This window comes from Balaenoptera physalus, assembly GCF_965194825.1.
Source record: "Balaenoptera physalus genome assembly, chromosome: 14".
In the NCBI taxonomy this organism is placed as follows: Eukaryota; Metazoa; Chordata; class Mammalia; order Artiodactyla; family Balaenopteridae; genus Balaenoptera; species Balaenoptera physalus.
In genome coordinates, this window is record NC_138893.1 from 58,363,542 (window position 1) to 58,380,370 (window position 16,829).

At 35.1% G+C, this 16,829-nt stretch overlaps 1 protein-coding gene and 1 long non-coding RNA gene across 4 annotated transcripts in view; both read right to left on the reverse strand.

Annotated features, from left to right (window-relative positions):
* Window positions 1-16,829, reverse strand: part of LOC309642402 — a 229,856-nt gene that overhangs the window by 144,797 nt on the left and 68,230 nt on the right. The window lies entirely within an intron of this gene.
* Window positions 1-16,829, reverse strand: part of PCGF5 (polycomb group ring finger 5) — a 115,240-nt gene that overhangs the window by 16,736 nt on the left and 81,675 nt on the right. For all 3 annotated transcript variants that reach the window (XM_082423942.1, XM_082423943.1, XM_082423941.1), the window contains exons 7-8: window positions 5,082-5,180; window positions 2,341-2,430 (exon numbers count right to left, since the gene is read on the reverse strand). In XM_082423942.1, coding sequence (XP_082280068.1) covers window positions 2,341-2,430; window positions 5,082-5,180 — 189 coding nt within the window. The remainder of the gene's footprint in view (window positions 1-2,340; window positions 2,431-5,081; window positions 5,181-16,829) is intronic.

Sequence of the window (16,829 nt, forward strand, 5' to 3'; positions counted from 1 at the left end):
GACGGTAAGGGAGAATTTAGAGCACAGAAGCGACATGTTCTAACTTGTGTTAAGAGGGTCACTCTGGCTGCTGTGTTGGGTGAAGATGGGAGGGGGCACAGGTGGCAGCAAGAGTAGAAGCGTGGGATAGGGAGGGTGAGGGAGACGCAAGAGGGAGGAGATATGGGGATATATGTATATGTATAGCTGATTCACTTTGTTATACAGCAGAAACTAACACACCACTGTAAAGCAATTATACTCCAATAAAGATGTAAAAAAAAAAATCTAAACTAAAACACATAGCTGTGAGAAATTAAAGATGTAAAAAAAAAAAAAAAAAAGAGTAGAAGCATGGAGCCCAGTTAAGAGACTTTTATAGAAATTCTGGAGAAGAGTGCCAGTGGCTTGGACCAGAGTGACAGAACAGGAGGTGATAAGGTATAACTGGATTCTCATTATTGTATTTTGACGGTAGAGGTCAAAGAATTTGCTAAGGATGGATGAAACTCATCAGGACTGACTTTAGGGATTTGGGTCTGAGAAACTGGAAAAATGGAACTATTAATCTTGGAACTGCTGAGAATGTGAAGGCTGAGGGAGAAACAGGTTTAGAGGAGGAGAACAAACAAAAAACAGGGCTGTCAAACCAAAAAAAATGAAATGGGCTATTACTTTACTGTTGTACTAAGTATAAAATGTGGTATTTTTTTCTATTTATTGGTTGTTTTTACCTGAATAAAAATAAGGTACTAAACCATTTTTTTGAACCAATTTTTATTAAAATATGCCTTAACCAGGGAATTTAAACTATTCGGAAATGTGTAATCAGAAGCACAACTGTAGTAGACTGGTTTCTCTTTATTAATAACAATTTCTATGAATTAGCTCTTTCATGCTTTGACAGTAAAATAACTGGCAGTGTGGGAGACCTTTGGGAAGGGATCTATCTGGTGAAGGACAAGTGAGTATCAGTAGATGTCTTGCAGTGGATGATGAGTTACAGCTCTTCAACCTTAAGGCAAACCTATTCATAATGATGCTATCAGGCACTAACACATACTGAAGTGTCCAATGAACTATCAAAGAAAGCTAAAATTATACCAATATTGTGGTATTACTATTATGTGTAATACCACAATATTTAGGCCCCAGCAGGGCCAGGCAAGAGAACTGACTACATCTGTAATCTGCACTTGGTACCCGAAACATTCTGGTTAGATGGATTAAATGAGAGTGATGTATGTACAACCATTTAAAAATATATAAAATGTCATAGGCCAGTAGTAATTTACCAAATACAAAGACAATTAGAATAAAAAAAAAAAGGAGCCCTAGAGAGGTTTCATGAGTTCCTCAAGGCACACAACCAGTTGGTGGCTGGGACTAGAACATAACTTATTCCTCCTGGTCACGAGAACTCAGCCTCACAAGGAAGGCGTCATCCAAGTGGGATGTGAATAGAAAAAAATTCTGAATTAAGAAGTTACGTGCTTCATTTATTATTGTATCATACCAAGACAGTTCTTCTGGAAAAAAAAAAAAAAGTTCCATAGATGTTTACAGTCAACATAAGTATGTTTTTGAGCCACTGTAATTGTGTGAGGCTGCATTTCTTAATTTTGTGTTTTTTATAATTACTACTGTATTCCTTACTGCTACATATCAGCGTTGTAATCCCTAGCCCCTCAAATTTCCCTAATATCAATGTTACATATAACTCAGATAAGATACACTTGAACCTTCTAATTAACCCTAATCGAAGATATAGTTCAAAATACAAACTCTTTTTGGATTTTAAAAAAAATTTTCTTAGTTTCCTCCTTTTAATCATCTCTCCCATATTGCCTGGGGCCTAAGGCACAACAATCTAATTCTGGCATCAGAAACCACTGCAAACTCACTTACCCTTCGGTCCGATTTTATACTTTCAATGTAAAGGTGGTACCTGAAAAAAAGATTATCTAGATTCTACCCTATCTGTTTCCTCTACCACAAACAAAAAATATCTTAACCATTAAACATACTAGTCAGGGCAGAACTTAAAAGTTCCCATAATTTACTGGGGTTTAAAAAAATGTAAGTGCTATCTCCTCCGTCTCTAGGTTAGCTGAGTTCTGAACATATTCAAACTGATGTTTTAAACTTACCTTAAATATAACAAAACCACATCTAACACACATCTCAGCCTTGTACTTGGGACCAACTATCATGGAGTAGCTGAGAAACAATAAGAGGAACCAGTTTCTTCTCTCCCAAGCTAGTTTTTTTGTTTTTAAAGTGTCTAAGTAACTGTTAAATTTGAATAACATAATGGTAAAGAACTAAATATACACGTAGGTAAATATAAAAGCAATTTACGTTTTCGCCTCTTAGTCGCCATCTTGTCATGTAGATGAACTCCATAGTATGATCCTTCCCCATAATTTCACCATTGCACAGCACATCCAACTTTAAAAAGAATAGTTACAGATCCATTAACATAAATAATTCTCAATTCATAAGTGTTTTACACTTTTTTTCCAAATTTCAAAAAAGATTCAAATACTTATAATCAAAATAGAAGTAGTGTCCATTATTTGAAAAGAACACTGGATCCTTCTATTAAAAGCACTGCCTCATCTCATAGGTATTAACAATTCAGATATAATTAACATGAATCACTGTCTGTCTTGTCCCACATACCTCTATCTCAAGTTCATCACCTAATTTTGAAACGTAATGTGAACTTTCTTAGTCTATGTCTCTGTGCAGCCTTTGAGATTTAGACATATTTCTGTGATTTCTTACTGAATGAGAAGAAACTGTGGAAACCTTATAATTCCTCATGGCACATTTGGCTTATGAATTCATCTCTCATTTGAAGGAGCTGCTTTCCTCCTCTGCATTAGTTTATATTTGCAGCGGGTAAATGAATGGATATGGATACATGATTTTTGGGGTCTTCAAGGCATTCAAGCTGACAGAACAATTAGGACCAGGCCACAGGCCTGCGTCTCCCAGGGCTCTCCACCTCTCTGCTCTGCTTAGCTGGTAACCTGCATAATATTTACCATGCCGTCTTCCCACCTTGTATGGAACTTCAAAAAAGGGTCATACTTATCAATGCTCACTTTTGCTCTAGAGTTGCAGCAACCAAACAACCCCTGCTCCCCCCAAGTCCTTAACAAGGCCACAGGAGCTGTGGCTATGATTTACGAATTCAACAAAGCATCATTAAACAAGCATTTATTATAGATTCCTATAAATAAAACATTTCGGTTCTCTAGAGATTAAAAGCAAACTGATAGGATTTAATTTAAAGTGTGGAAAGGAGGAAGAAGAATGGCTTTTAAATAATTCTTGTCTGGCTAGAGAGAGACTGGAGTTTTGAACTTTAAGTCTAAAATGAGTATAGTTCCAATTGTACTAGATAAATTATTAGCTAAATTATATTGATTTTTGGATGATTTATGGTGACTTAAATGGACCTCAGAATGTTTTTCAGACACCATTTTATTTTTAAAAGAACAAAGTAGATAGTTTTATTTTCTTTATCTTGCCTGTAAAATAAATTCATAAGCAAAGAGGTAAAGGGACTTACTTAGGATGCAATTCCCAACTAGGTACGCAGCTTCTATTATTGTCATTTGAAAACCAAACCATCCTGCCCCAGTTACCAGTGCTGTTACAGACACTTCAGCTCTTAGGTATTTCATTAAATCATCCCCTTACATGTGGGGCAGCAAAATAAGGGGGGAACAGTAAATATTACTAAAAATCATAGGGAAAGTTCTTTGCATTGGGATAGATAAGATGTCAGTGAATTCAGTTTCTCCCCCTTCCATCCTTTCTATAGAAAAGTCTATAGAGAAATGTATATAGTAAGTGCCAGTGGTAAGACTCTATGAGAGTAACAGTTCTCTCAGCTCTAACAACTTCCTGAAAACTAGAAAATAACTCAATGAGTCACACTTGAAAGTAAGGAAATAAAACTGCAGGTGGTATTTTGCAAGAAGAGAATAAAGAGCAAAACCAAATTATAAAAACAATTTCATTTTCTATTTCACTGTGTTTATATCTATAAATCTTTTTTTTCTTTTACTTTTATCAAGTACATATGGCTTTAACATTCACAATTTTTTTCCTAATGTAAAAGTTACTATCTCTGGAAATTTTTTTATAGGACCAAACACATAAGAATTAATTCTTAATCCATAGATTAATTAGTCATCTGCAAGACATTTTAAAATAAGGTCAGGTTCAGAGGTTTCCTCAAAATAGACTTAATACTTGTCAATGCCTATGTTCAAATCCTGTTTAATTTCTGCTGTGACTGTTCATATGAATACTATTGTATATAAGCCTGAAAAACTATTTTTCCTTTGATGTCTCTGTTTATACAGGAAGCTAGCCTCGATCTTTAGTTGTTTTAGATGCGACTAGTGGAACTCAAAGGGGAGGAAGAGGAAATTCATACAAGTTGCAAGACTGCCGTTTGGGCAGGTGAGAAATGGTAGCCGCATCTCCTTGTAAGGGATAGCCAGAGCTATAGGGTCATAAACATTCTCTAACACTGCACACATTACAAGCTGTACTGTGATCAACATCAGGGCAACTGACTTCTGTAAGAAACTCGTAGACTACATGTATGCAGATGCAGTATGCTGGTTTTACTTAGGTCTAAGCAAATATCATTTTTGCATGTTATAGAACTAAATGAACGTTACAAAATCCCTTTGATAAAAAGACAATGTTTTACATTCTGAAAAAGAAGTCTATAAAGAATTCATTAAAATGGATTGAAAGGTCTCAGATTGAAAAAAAAGACATACCATAAAGCATGCTGGCATTAAAAAAAAAAAGTATCCATTTAGCTGGGATATTTATTTCAAGAATACTTAATGTTATTTAAATATCTCCTCTAATTATAAAACGTTAAGTTTATTAGTATCATGTTTTAGTCAGGACGTTAAATTCAAAAACACAGATTAAACAAATAGAATATTACATTCCAAAAATTTTTAACATGAAAGTAACCAAAGTTTCCACAAAATTAATTTGTTAGAATTTTACTTCAGATTAGAATTATCAAAATGATCAAGATTAGATTATAAACTTACCTCATAAGAACTTGGAAGTTTTAGTTTTAAACTTAGAAATTTTTTAATAGTTCCCACAGTTACACGTGTAGAACACCGAATGAATTTCTTCATTAAACCCTAAAGGAAATAAAGATTACTAATGAAAATATTTTACCTCGCTTTTAATAACACTACAGGTGTCATTTCCACTATCATTTTGAGTATTTTCAAGATGTATTCTGAAAATGTTTCAATTTACAGCTCTTTAGTACTTGTGAGTAAAAATGTTCCTAATTCTTGGGTACTTAGATGATATTCTTCAAAAATATCATGTACCATCATGTGTACTAGGAAAATCCTTGCAAACATGCAATCTGCATTCCTCTAAACCTTTTGGTAAAGAATACATCATGAGTTTAATTGAAAATAAAGTCACAAAAAGCATATAAAATATTTTGTCACTTTTGAAAGAATTAGGCACATTAAAAAAAACTGTCAAACATAAAAATTTTTTTTTTTTAAAGCAGTGATTTCAAATGGGGCTCTGAGGAGACTTTGGATTCAACAGAGAGAAGCCAGTTAGGCCACAAGATCCCCACCAACTAGAAGTCGTGTAGTATGAACTCTTGGTTGGGGAGAAATATGCCCAGTCAGTGTCTGATGGGCTGTGGCAGTACTTTACTGGAAAAACAATGTTGTATATGCCTTGATTTTTCGCGTTTCGTTAGCAGTACTAATTCATTCAATTAAGCCTGAACGTCACTAAAATATAAGAATCAATCTAGAATGGACACCCAAAATGAGTCAAAATGAGGTTGCAGACATGATAAACATGAACCAATTTGTGAAACAAAACTATGTTCCCAAACCTTAAAAGTTATCAATACTAAAAACAAAAACAAAACCCAGCAATTGAATTTTTTAAAGGTATAAAGTGTTACTTCTACTTATGTTTAGGAAATTAGGTCAACAATTTGGAGATGTTCTTTAATTCACTAAGTCAAAAAGTAGAACTATCCAGTCAAAATATATTCCTAGCAAAATATATTTCCCAGCCAAGACCAAAAGAAACTAACCTACAAATGACACCTGATCACAAGTCACATGGTAAAGTACCCATTAAAAGAAAACAGAAGTTAAAAGTCACATCTAAAGCAAGACGTGTATTCTACCCATTTCAAATGGGAAGACTGACATTCTAGTCAGCATGAAAACAAAGTGATAGATACACACATAGACGTTCTCTCTGTTATCTGCTCACATCATCTCAACCTCATCAAGGTTTCCTATCGTTTTCTTGCTCTAAACAGCTAATAAATAATTGTTAGCATGTTTCATAGGTCCCAGTTAAGTCAGAGAATAATGTGAGGGTACTGGAAGACCCTTTAAGTGTATTCTTATCCGCGAGGAAGTCTAATGTTGAAAGAACCTGCAGAAATGACCTGGCGTCATTACTTACAACCTTCTTAAAATCATTAGTAAGTATAGAGATGTCAGAAGAGCAAAGATTTTAAAAAGTAGGCAAAAGCTTATTTCTGAAATTCATAATCCAATAAGGTTTGACATCGATCGCTAACAAAATTCCATCTTGGATTATTTAATATTTGATTTGTAAGTACTTTGGAAATATATGCATTCTCTCTATAAAAATGTAACTACACCAAATTAACCTTGTTGTTTCCTAGCTAGGTGCACTTGGGAACTGTTGTATAGCTCTCTGAAAAGTAGTTGACATATTTTAAGAGGAGTAATGACAATTAAGGGCGATCAGTAGATGATGATAAGGCAGGTGGGGAGAACCTTAAAGAGATGACCCTAAGAGCAGTGCTTCTTCCCTAACCATTTCATTTCATGACACACATAGGAAATGGAAACATTTGTACTACACACAGAGGGGTTAATAAGGGAGACCCCTGGGGCAGTGGATGTGTAGCCCAGACCCTGCTCTGCTGCCCTGAGGGGATCAACATTTCAGCACACCTGTACATTTGAAGAAGTAATACATGGAAAAGGTTTGGTTTGTGTTTCAAGAATGTTAACTTCCCCTTTCATGGAACAATCCTCCTGCCTTTTAACCTGTCCCTTCTAACACAGGCCAGAAGAGGAACAGTTCCAAAAAGGCTCCTTTCTGCTTCTAAGGTGGTTACCCTAGAGGCTTTTTTTTTTTAAAGAGCTCCTGACTTTATTTATTTATTTATTTGGCTGTTTTGGGTCTTTGTTTCTATGCGAGGGCTTTCTCTAGTTGTGGCAAGCGGGGGCCACTCTTCATCGCGGTGCGCGGGCCTTTTCACTGTCGTGGCCTCTCTTGTTGCGGGGCACAGGCTCCAGACGCGCAGGCTCAGTAGTTGTGGCTCACGGGCCTAGTCGCTCCGCGGCACGTGGGATCTTCCCAGACCAGGGCTCGAACCCGTGTCACCTGCATTGGCAGGCAGATTCTCAACCACTGTGCCACCAGGGAAGCCCCCCTAGAGGCTTTTTTTACTCTTTATCCCTTTGTTTTTAGAAGAGTTATAAAGACTAGATCTGAAGTCAGATAGTGGTCCATGTCACAAGTTAGACGGGCTTCCAGTTCTAGGATACACTTCAACAAATTCTAGTTCTTGTGATAATGATTATTGAATTTTTTGTTTTTGTTTTTAAGCCCAAACACCTTACAATTTTTTTTCTCTCGTCTTCAGAATGGTATGGTTAGTATCTCCACCAGCTAACACAATTGTCGAGCTTGACTTTTTTTGACTTCTAAAAAAATTGAAATATAATTCAAACACTACAGAAGTCACCATTTAAAGCACACAATTCAGCAGTTTTTAGTATATCGTGAGGCTGTGCAACCATTACCACTATTTGGTTCCGGGTCATTTTCATCACCGCCAAAGAAACTCCATACCCACTAGGTGTCAGTACTCATTCTTCCCTGTCCCCAGACCCTGACAACTGCTAATCTAACCTTCTCTGTGTATGGAACTGCCTATTCTGGACATCTCATATAAATGGAATCATACAATATGTGTTTGGCTTCTTTCACTTAGCATAATGTTTTCAAGGTTCATTCATGTTGTACATGTTGTAGCATGTATCAGTATTTAATTCCAGTTTATAGCTGACTAATATTCCAATGGGTAAATTTATCACATTTTATCCATTCATAAGTTGATGGACATCTGGGCTGTTTTCACTGTTTGGCTATTACGAATAATGTTGTTATGAACATTCATGTACAAGATTTTGTGTGAACATATGTTTTCAATTCTCTTGAGCATGTATTCAGGAGTGGAAATGTTGGGTCATATGGTAACTCTGTTAAACTTTTTGAGGAACTGCCAAACTGTTTTTCACAGCAGCTGCAGCACTTCACCTTCCCATCAGTAATGTATAAGGGTTCCAATTTCTCCACATTCTACCTAACATTTATTATTTTCCTTTTTTAAAAATTATAGCCATCCTAGTGGATGTGAAGTGGTACCTCATGGTGATTTTTATTTGCATAGCTCTAATGACTAATGATGTGTAGCATCTTTTAATGTGCTTATTGGCTATCAGACGTTTCTCCAAGGAAAATATACAATTCAAATCCCTTGCCCACTTAAAAAAAAAAAGATTATCTTTTTGTTGTTGACTTGTAAAAGCAGTTTATACATTCTGGATACAAAGGCTTATCATACATGTGATTTGCAAATACTTTCTCCCATTGTGCAGGTTGTCTTTTCACTTTCTTGATAGTGTTCTTTGATGTACAAAAGTTTTTAATTTTGATACTCTAACTTTCTTTTGATGCTTGTCCTGATGGTGTCACTTCTAAGAATCCACTGCAAAATCCAAGGTCATGAAAACTTATCCCCATGTTTCCTTCTAAGAGTTTTATAGTTTCAGCTGTTACATTTAGGTATTTGATCCGTTCCGAATTAATTTTTGTACATAGCATGAGGTAGGGATCCGAGTTCATTTTTTACATGTGGATATTCAGTTCTTCTAGCATCACTGGTTGAAAGATTATTCTTTCTCCTTGAATTAACTTGGCCCCGTGTCGAAAATAAACTCATCATAGATACATGGATTTATTTCTGACTCTCAATTCTGTTTCACTCATTTATATGTCTACGCTTATGCCAGTATCACACCGTCTTGATTACTAGAGCTTTGAAGCAGGTTTTGAAATTGTCCTTCAGTGTTTTTGTTCTTTAGAGTGTTTTGACTATTCCAGGTCCCATAAAAGGCAGTTAGAATTGTGGTTAGAATTTTCATTGAATATGAAGAGCAATTTGGGTAGGACTGCCACCTTAGCAATATTAAGTAAATCTTCTAATTCAGAAACATGGGATGCCCTCCCATTTACTGAGGCCTTCTTAAATTCTTTTGCTGTACTGTAATTTTCAGTACACAAATCTTACACCTTTTTTGGTTAAACATATTCCTCCTAAGTATTTTATTCCTTCTGATGCTACTGTAAAATGAAATCACTTTTTTAACTTTCATTTTTGGATTGTACATTTCCCATTTATTCCTAGTTCTTGTATCCTGTAACCTTGCTAAGCTTGTTTTCTAGCTAACATACTTTTTCTGTGGACTCCTAAGGATTTTCTATATACAAGACCATACCATGTGCAAACAGAAATAGTTTTACTTCTTTTCTAGTCTGGATGATTTTAGTTTCTTTTTCTTGTCTTATTACTCTAACTAGAAACTCTAGCACAATATTGAACAGAATTGGTGAAAGCAGACATCCTTGTCTTATTCCTGATCGAAGAGGAAAAGCTTTCAACATTAACTATGATGATAGCTGTGGGTTTTTTGTAGATACCTTTTTCAGGTTGAGGCAGTTCCCTTCTAGTCATAATCTGTTGAGTGTTTTTACCAAGAAAGAGTACTGGATTTTGTCAAATGCTTTCTCTTCATCTACTGAGATGATTATGTAGTTTTCACACCTTTATTCTAGTAATATGGTATATCACCATTGAACCAACCTTGGTCATGATGTACAATCCTTTTCATATGTTGCTGGATTCAGTTTGCTAGTATTTTGTTGATTTTTGCATCTGTATTCATGAAGAAAACTGGTCATAATTTTCCTTTCTTCTAAAGTTTTTTTTTTTGCAATTTTAATTGTGGTAAAAAACACAGAACACAAAACTTACCGTCTTAACTGTTTTTAAGTGTATACTTGAGCAGTGTTGTGTATACTGACACTGTTGTGAAACAGATCTTCAGAATTTTTTCACTGGGACAAACTGAAAACCTTACACTAACAACTCCTTTTTCCCCCTCCTCCCATCCCCAATAAAAAGCATAATACTGTCTGTTTTTATGTATTTGAATAGATACCTCAAGTGGAATCACATAGTATCTGTCTTTTTGTGATTGGCTTATTTCACTTAGCGTAATGTCCTCAAGTTCATCCATGTTGTAGGACATGACAGGATTTCCTTCCTTTTAAAGGCTGAATAATTAAAGGCTGTATCCACTATATACACCACATTTTGTTATCTGTTGATGGATATGTGGAATGCTTCCACCTCCTTGGCTATTGTGAATAGTGCATCTAGGAACATGGGTGTCCAGACTTTGCTTTAAATTCTTTTGCATATATACCCAGAAATGAGATAGTTGGATCATAAGGTAATTCTGTTTAATTTTTGAAGGAATCGCCACATTGTTTTCCATAGGGGTTGCACAATTTACAATTTCACCAGTAGTGCACAAAGGTTCCCATGTCTCTATGTCCTTACTGACCTTTGCTATTTTCTGTTTTGTTTTTGATAGTAGCCATCCTAAAGGGTGATATATTATTGTGGTTTTGGTTTTCATTTCTCTGATAATCAGTGATGTTGATTGAGCATCTTTTCACATGCCTGTTGGCCATTTGTATATCACCTTTGGAGAAATGTCTATTTAACCCCTTTGCCCAATTCTTAATTGGATTATTTATTTTTGTTGTTGAGTTTCAGAGTTCTTTATATATTCTGGATATTAACCCCTAAAGTTATGCAAATGCTGGAGAGGGTGTGGAGAAAAGGGAACCCTCTTGCACTGTTGGGGGGAATGTAAATTGATACAGCCACTATGGAGAACAGTATGGAGGTTCCTTAAAAAACTAAAAATAGAATTACCATATGACCCAGCAATCCCACTACTGGGCATACACCCAGAGAAAACCATAATTCAAAAAGACACATGCACCCCAATGCTCATTGCAGCACTATTTACAATAGCCAGGTCATGGAAGCAACCTAAATGCCCATCGACAGACTAATGGATAAAGAAGATGTGGTACATACATGCAATGGAATATTACTCAGCCATAAAAAGGAACGTAATTGGGTCGTTTGTAGAGACGTGGAGGGACCTAGAGACTGTCATACAGAGTGAAGTAACTCAGAAAGAGAAAAACAAATACCGTATATTAACACATATAGGTGGAGTCTAGAAAAATGGTACAGATGAACCAGTTTGCAAGGCAGAAATAGAGACACAGATGTAGAGAATAAACATATGGACACCAAGGGGGGGAAGTGGCGGGGGGGTTGTTGGTGGTGGTGGGATGAATTGGGAGACTGGGATTGACATGTATACACTAATATGTATAAACTAGATAACTAATAAGAACCTGCTGTATAAAAAAAATAAAATTAAAAAAAAGGAAGTCTAAAGAAAACAAAACAAAAAAACCCCTAAAGTTATGATTTGCAAATATTTTCTCCCATTTTGTAGGTTGTCTTTTCACTCTCTTGATTGTGTCTTTTGATGCACAGAAGTTGTGATGTCTTTGGTTTTGGTATCAGGGTAATAATTGGCCTATAGAATGAGTTGGGAAGTATTCCTCTTCTATCTTTTGGAAGAGTTTATGAAAGACTGGTGTTAATTCTTACTTAAACATTTGGGATTTGCTTTGCGGGAACATTTTTCTTTTTAAATTACTTATTTCATCTCTTTGCTTGTTATAGGTCTTCAGATTTTAATATTTCTTCCTGAGTCAGTTTTGGTAGTTTGTGTTTTTCTAGGAATTTTCCATTTCATCTAGGTTATCTAATTTGTTGGCATACTATTTTTCATAGCATTCCCTTATAATCCTTTCTATTTCTGTAAGGTTGCTAGTAATATCCCTTCTTTCATTCCTGATTTTATTAAGTTGAGTCCTCTTTCTTTCTCTGTCTAGTAAAAGATTTGCCAATTTTCATCTTCTCAAAGAACAAATATTTGGTTTCATTAACTTTCTTTGTTGCTTTTCTATTCTCTTTCATTTTTCGCCAATCAAATCTTTTAATTAATTGCTTTCTTCTGCTTCCTTTTAGTTTTTCCTTTTTCTAGTTTCTTAAGATAGAAGACTAGGTTATTAATCTGAGATCTTCCTTCTGTTTTAATGTAGGTGTTCATAAGTATAAATTTCCCTCTAAACACTGCTTTCGCCACATCCCATTAGTTTTGGCATGTTGTGCTTTCATTTTCATTCATCTCAAAGTATTTTCTAATTTCCCTTGTGATTTCTTCTTTCACACATTGTTTATTTAGGAATCTGTTGCTTAATTTCCACACACTTGTGAAATTTTGACAAATTTCCTCCTCTTATTGATTTCTAATTTCATTCCATTGTGGTTGGACAATATACTTTGTATGATTTCAATCCTTTTAAGTTTATTGAAACTTATTCTGTAGCCTAACATAAGGTCTATCCTGAAGAATGTTCTATATGAGCTTGAAAAGAATGTGTATCCTGCTGTTGTTGAGTACAGCAGTCTAGAGATGTCTATTAGGTCTAGTTAATTTTGGTGCTGTTCAAATCTTCTATTTTCTTATTGACTTTTTTTTTCTAGTTGTTCTATCCATTATTAAAAGTGTGGTATTGAAGTCCATTATTGAAAGTGGTATTATTGTTGAATTGTCTATTTTTCCCTTCAATTCTGTCAGTTTTTGCTTCATATATTTTGGGGCTCTGTTGTTAGGTGCATTTATAACTGCTATATTTCTTTGATGGATTAACACTTTTATCATTATAAAAGGTCCATCTTTGTTTCTGATAATTTTTGTCTGAAAGTCTATTGCCATTCCTGCTCTTTTGGTTACTGTTTGCATGGTATTTTTCCATTCCCCTCCTTTCAACCCATTTGTGTCTTTGAATCTAAGCTATGTCTCTTGCAGACAACACAGAGTTGTATCATGTATTTTTAATGCAGTCTGCCAATACTTGCCTTTAACTGGAGAGTTTAATCCATTTCAAGATATTTACTGTTAGGGTAGGATTTATATCTGCCATTTAAAAAATTTGTTTTCTGTTGTATCTTAGGTCTTTTTGTTCCTCTGTTTCTCAATTACTGTTTTATCTTGTGTTGAAATGATATACTACAAAATGCCTCTTTAACTGCCTTGTCATTTCTTTTACTATGTATTTTCAAGTGACTTTCTTCGTGATTTCCCTGAAGATTACAACTGACATCTAAATTTATAGCAGTCTACTTTGGAATAATACTATATTAATTCCAATAGCATAGAAAAATTTGCTCCTATGTAGCTGCTTCCCACCCCCCCAGCCCCCTGCTGTTACTGTCTCAAATTACATCTTTATATTTAGTGTGCCCATTAACATAAATTTAGAGTTACTGCTTTATGCAGTCATCTTTTAAATCAGATAGGAGAAAAAAAGTTTACACACAAAACATACTTTACTTTTGTCTTTTATATTTACCTGTACAGTTACCTTTACTAGTGGTCTCTATTTATTAATGCGGATTTGAGTACTGTCTAAGTGTCCTTTTGTTTAAGCCTGAAGGACGCCCTTCATTATTTGCAGAGAAGGTCTGGGTAGTGACACAGTCTCTTAGTTTTTGTTTACCTGGCAGTATTTTAAATTCTCCTTCCTTTTAGAAGGATATAAATTTTTGATGGACATAGAATCCTTGGTTGACAGGTTTTTTTCTTTCAGCACTTAGCATATGTCATCCTACTGCCTTCTGGCCTTTATAGCTTCTGATGAGAAATCAGCTACTTACCTTATTGAACATCCCTTGTAACTGATGAGTCACTTCTTTATTGTTGCTTTCAAGATTTTCTGTCTTTTAACAGTTTGATTATGATGAGTCTAGCTATGAATTTCTTTGAGTTTATCATATCTGGAGTTTGTTGAGCTTCTGGGATGTTTAATGTTTTTCATCAAATTTGGGAAGTTTTGGGCCAAAAACTTCAAATATACTTTCTGTCCTTTTCTCTTGTTCTTTGGGGACTTCCATTATGTGTATGTTGGTAAGTCTGATGCTATCCTACAGGTCTCCGAGTATCCGCTCATTTTTCTTCATTACTTTTCTTTCTGTTCCTCAAACTGAGTAATCTCAATCTATCTTCAAGTTTTAGGGTTCATCTCCTATGACTCAAATCTGCCACTGAACCTCTTCAGTTAATTTTTCATTTCAGTTATTGCACTTTTCAACTCCAGAACATTTTAAAAAATAATTTCTTTTTTTTTTTAATTTCTATATTTTAATTAATATTCTCTAGTTGGTGAGATTGTTCTTGTACTTTCATGTAGATGTTTAGGTATAATTTCTTTTAGTCCTTTGTACATTAAAAAAAATTTTTTTTATTGGAGTATAGTTGATTTACAGTGTTAGTTTCAGCTGTACAGCAAAGTGAATCAGTTATACATATACAAATATCCATTCTTTGAGCTATACAGTAGGTTCTTATTAGCTATTTTATATATATTAGTGTGTATTTGTTAATCCTAATTTCCTAATTTATCTGCTCCCCCTCCCTTCACCTTTGGTAACCATAAGTTTGTTTTTTACATCTGTGACTCTATTTCTGTTTTGTAAATAAGTTCATTTGTACCATTTTTTTAGTTTTCACATGTAAGTGATATCATATGATATTTGTCTTTCTCTTACTTCACTTAGCATGATAATCTCTAGGTCCATCTGTGTTGCTGCAAATGGCATTATTTTGTGCTTTTTTTATGGCTGAGTAATATTCCATTGTATATACGTACCACATCTTCTTTATCCATTCCCCTGCTGATGGACATTTAATTTGCTTTGATGTCTTGGCTATTGTAAATAGGGCTGCGATGAACAATAGGGTGCATGTATCTTTTCAAATTACAGTACTCTCCAGATATATGTACCAATTTACATCCCCACCAACAGTGCAAGAGCATTCCCTTTTCTCCACACCCTCTCTAGCATTTATTGTTTGTAGATTCTTTGATGATGGCCATTCTGACTGGTGTGAGGTGATACCTCATTGTAGTTTTGATTTGCATTTCTCTAATAATTAGTGACGTTGAGCATCTTTTCAGGTGCTTTTTGGCCATCTGTATGTCTGTTTTGGAGAAATGTCTATTTAGATCTTTCACCCATTTTTTGATTGGGTCATTTTTTTTTTGATATTGAGCCGCATGAGCCGTTTGTGTATCTTGGAGATTAATCCGTTGTCAGTTGCAAATATTTTCTCCCGTTCTGTGGGTTGTCTTTTCGTTTTGTTTATGGTTTCCTCTGCTGTGCAAAAGCTTTTAAGTTTAATTAGGTCCCATTTGTTTATTTTTGTTTTTATTTTCATTACTCTAGGAGGTGAATCAAAAAAGATATTGCTGTGATTTATGTCAGAGTGTTCTGCCTATGTTTTCCTCTAAGAGTTTTATAGTATTTGGCCTTACATTTAGGTCTTTAATCCATTTTGAGTTTGTTTTTGTGTATGGTGTTAGGGAGTGTTCTAATTTCATTTTTTAACATGTAGCTTTCCAGTTTTCCCAGCACCACTTATTGACGAGACTGTCTTTTTCTCCATTGTATATCTTGCCTCCTTTGTCACAGGTTAGTTGACCCTAGGTATGTGGGTTTATCTCTGGACTTCTATCCTGTTCTGTTGATCTATATTTCTGTTTTTGTGCCAGTACCATACTGTTTTGATTACTGTAGTCTTTGCACATATTTTAAATGGATGATTTTAAAATGTATATTTAGTCAAGTTCAGTGTCTGGGCATCTTCAGGGACATTTTCTATTGACCGCTTCTTTTCCTATATATGGGCTATACTTTCTTGTTTCTATCTGTCTCATAATATTTTGTTGAAAACTGAACATTTTAAATAATGTGGTAACACTGGAAATCAAATTCCTGCCTGCTCCTCAGGGATTGCTGTTGTGGCTTTTTCTTGTTTCTCATTGTTTAACAACTTTCCTAAACTAATTCTGTAAAGCCTGTATTCTTTACAGTATGTGGCCACTGAAGTTTCTACCTAGTGGTCAGCTAACAACTGAACAGAGATTTCCTTATACACCTGGACCCAGTTAAGTCTCCTGGTCTTTGCTGAGGGACTCTGTATGAGTTTTGGGGCACACCTCCAACACTCAACCAGGTTGTTGACAACTCTGCCTAAGTCTTCACTTCCTGCTTGTGCAGAGCCTCAAGGTCAGCCAAAGGTGACAGTTTAGGGCCTACTAGCTGACTCTGAAAGTTTTTGCCAGCTTTTTCACTGCTTTTATGGAGGAGCAAATTTTTGGCAGTCCTTACCCTACTATTTTCATTACCTTCTTGCTCTTGACTTTTGAACTGAAGTAGGTATACTGTATAAACAATACATGCAACTACTATACCACCACATTTGAGAATCTCATCCTACTACAGCAGAATGAGATGGTTGAGAAGGCTATAAAGGAATGCAGGCATAACTTCTCTGTCTTTAAGCAGTATATAATCCAGTTTCAAGGACAAAACACACACCAAAAAAGAGAAAAGACAATATCAGTGCCTGGTACCTTTAGGAACACAATAAATGCTGATTTAATAAATAAATGCAAGTCTTACA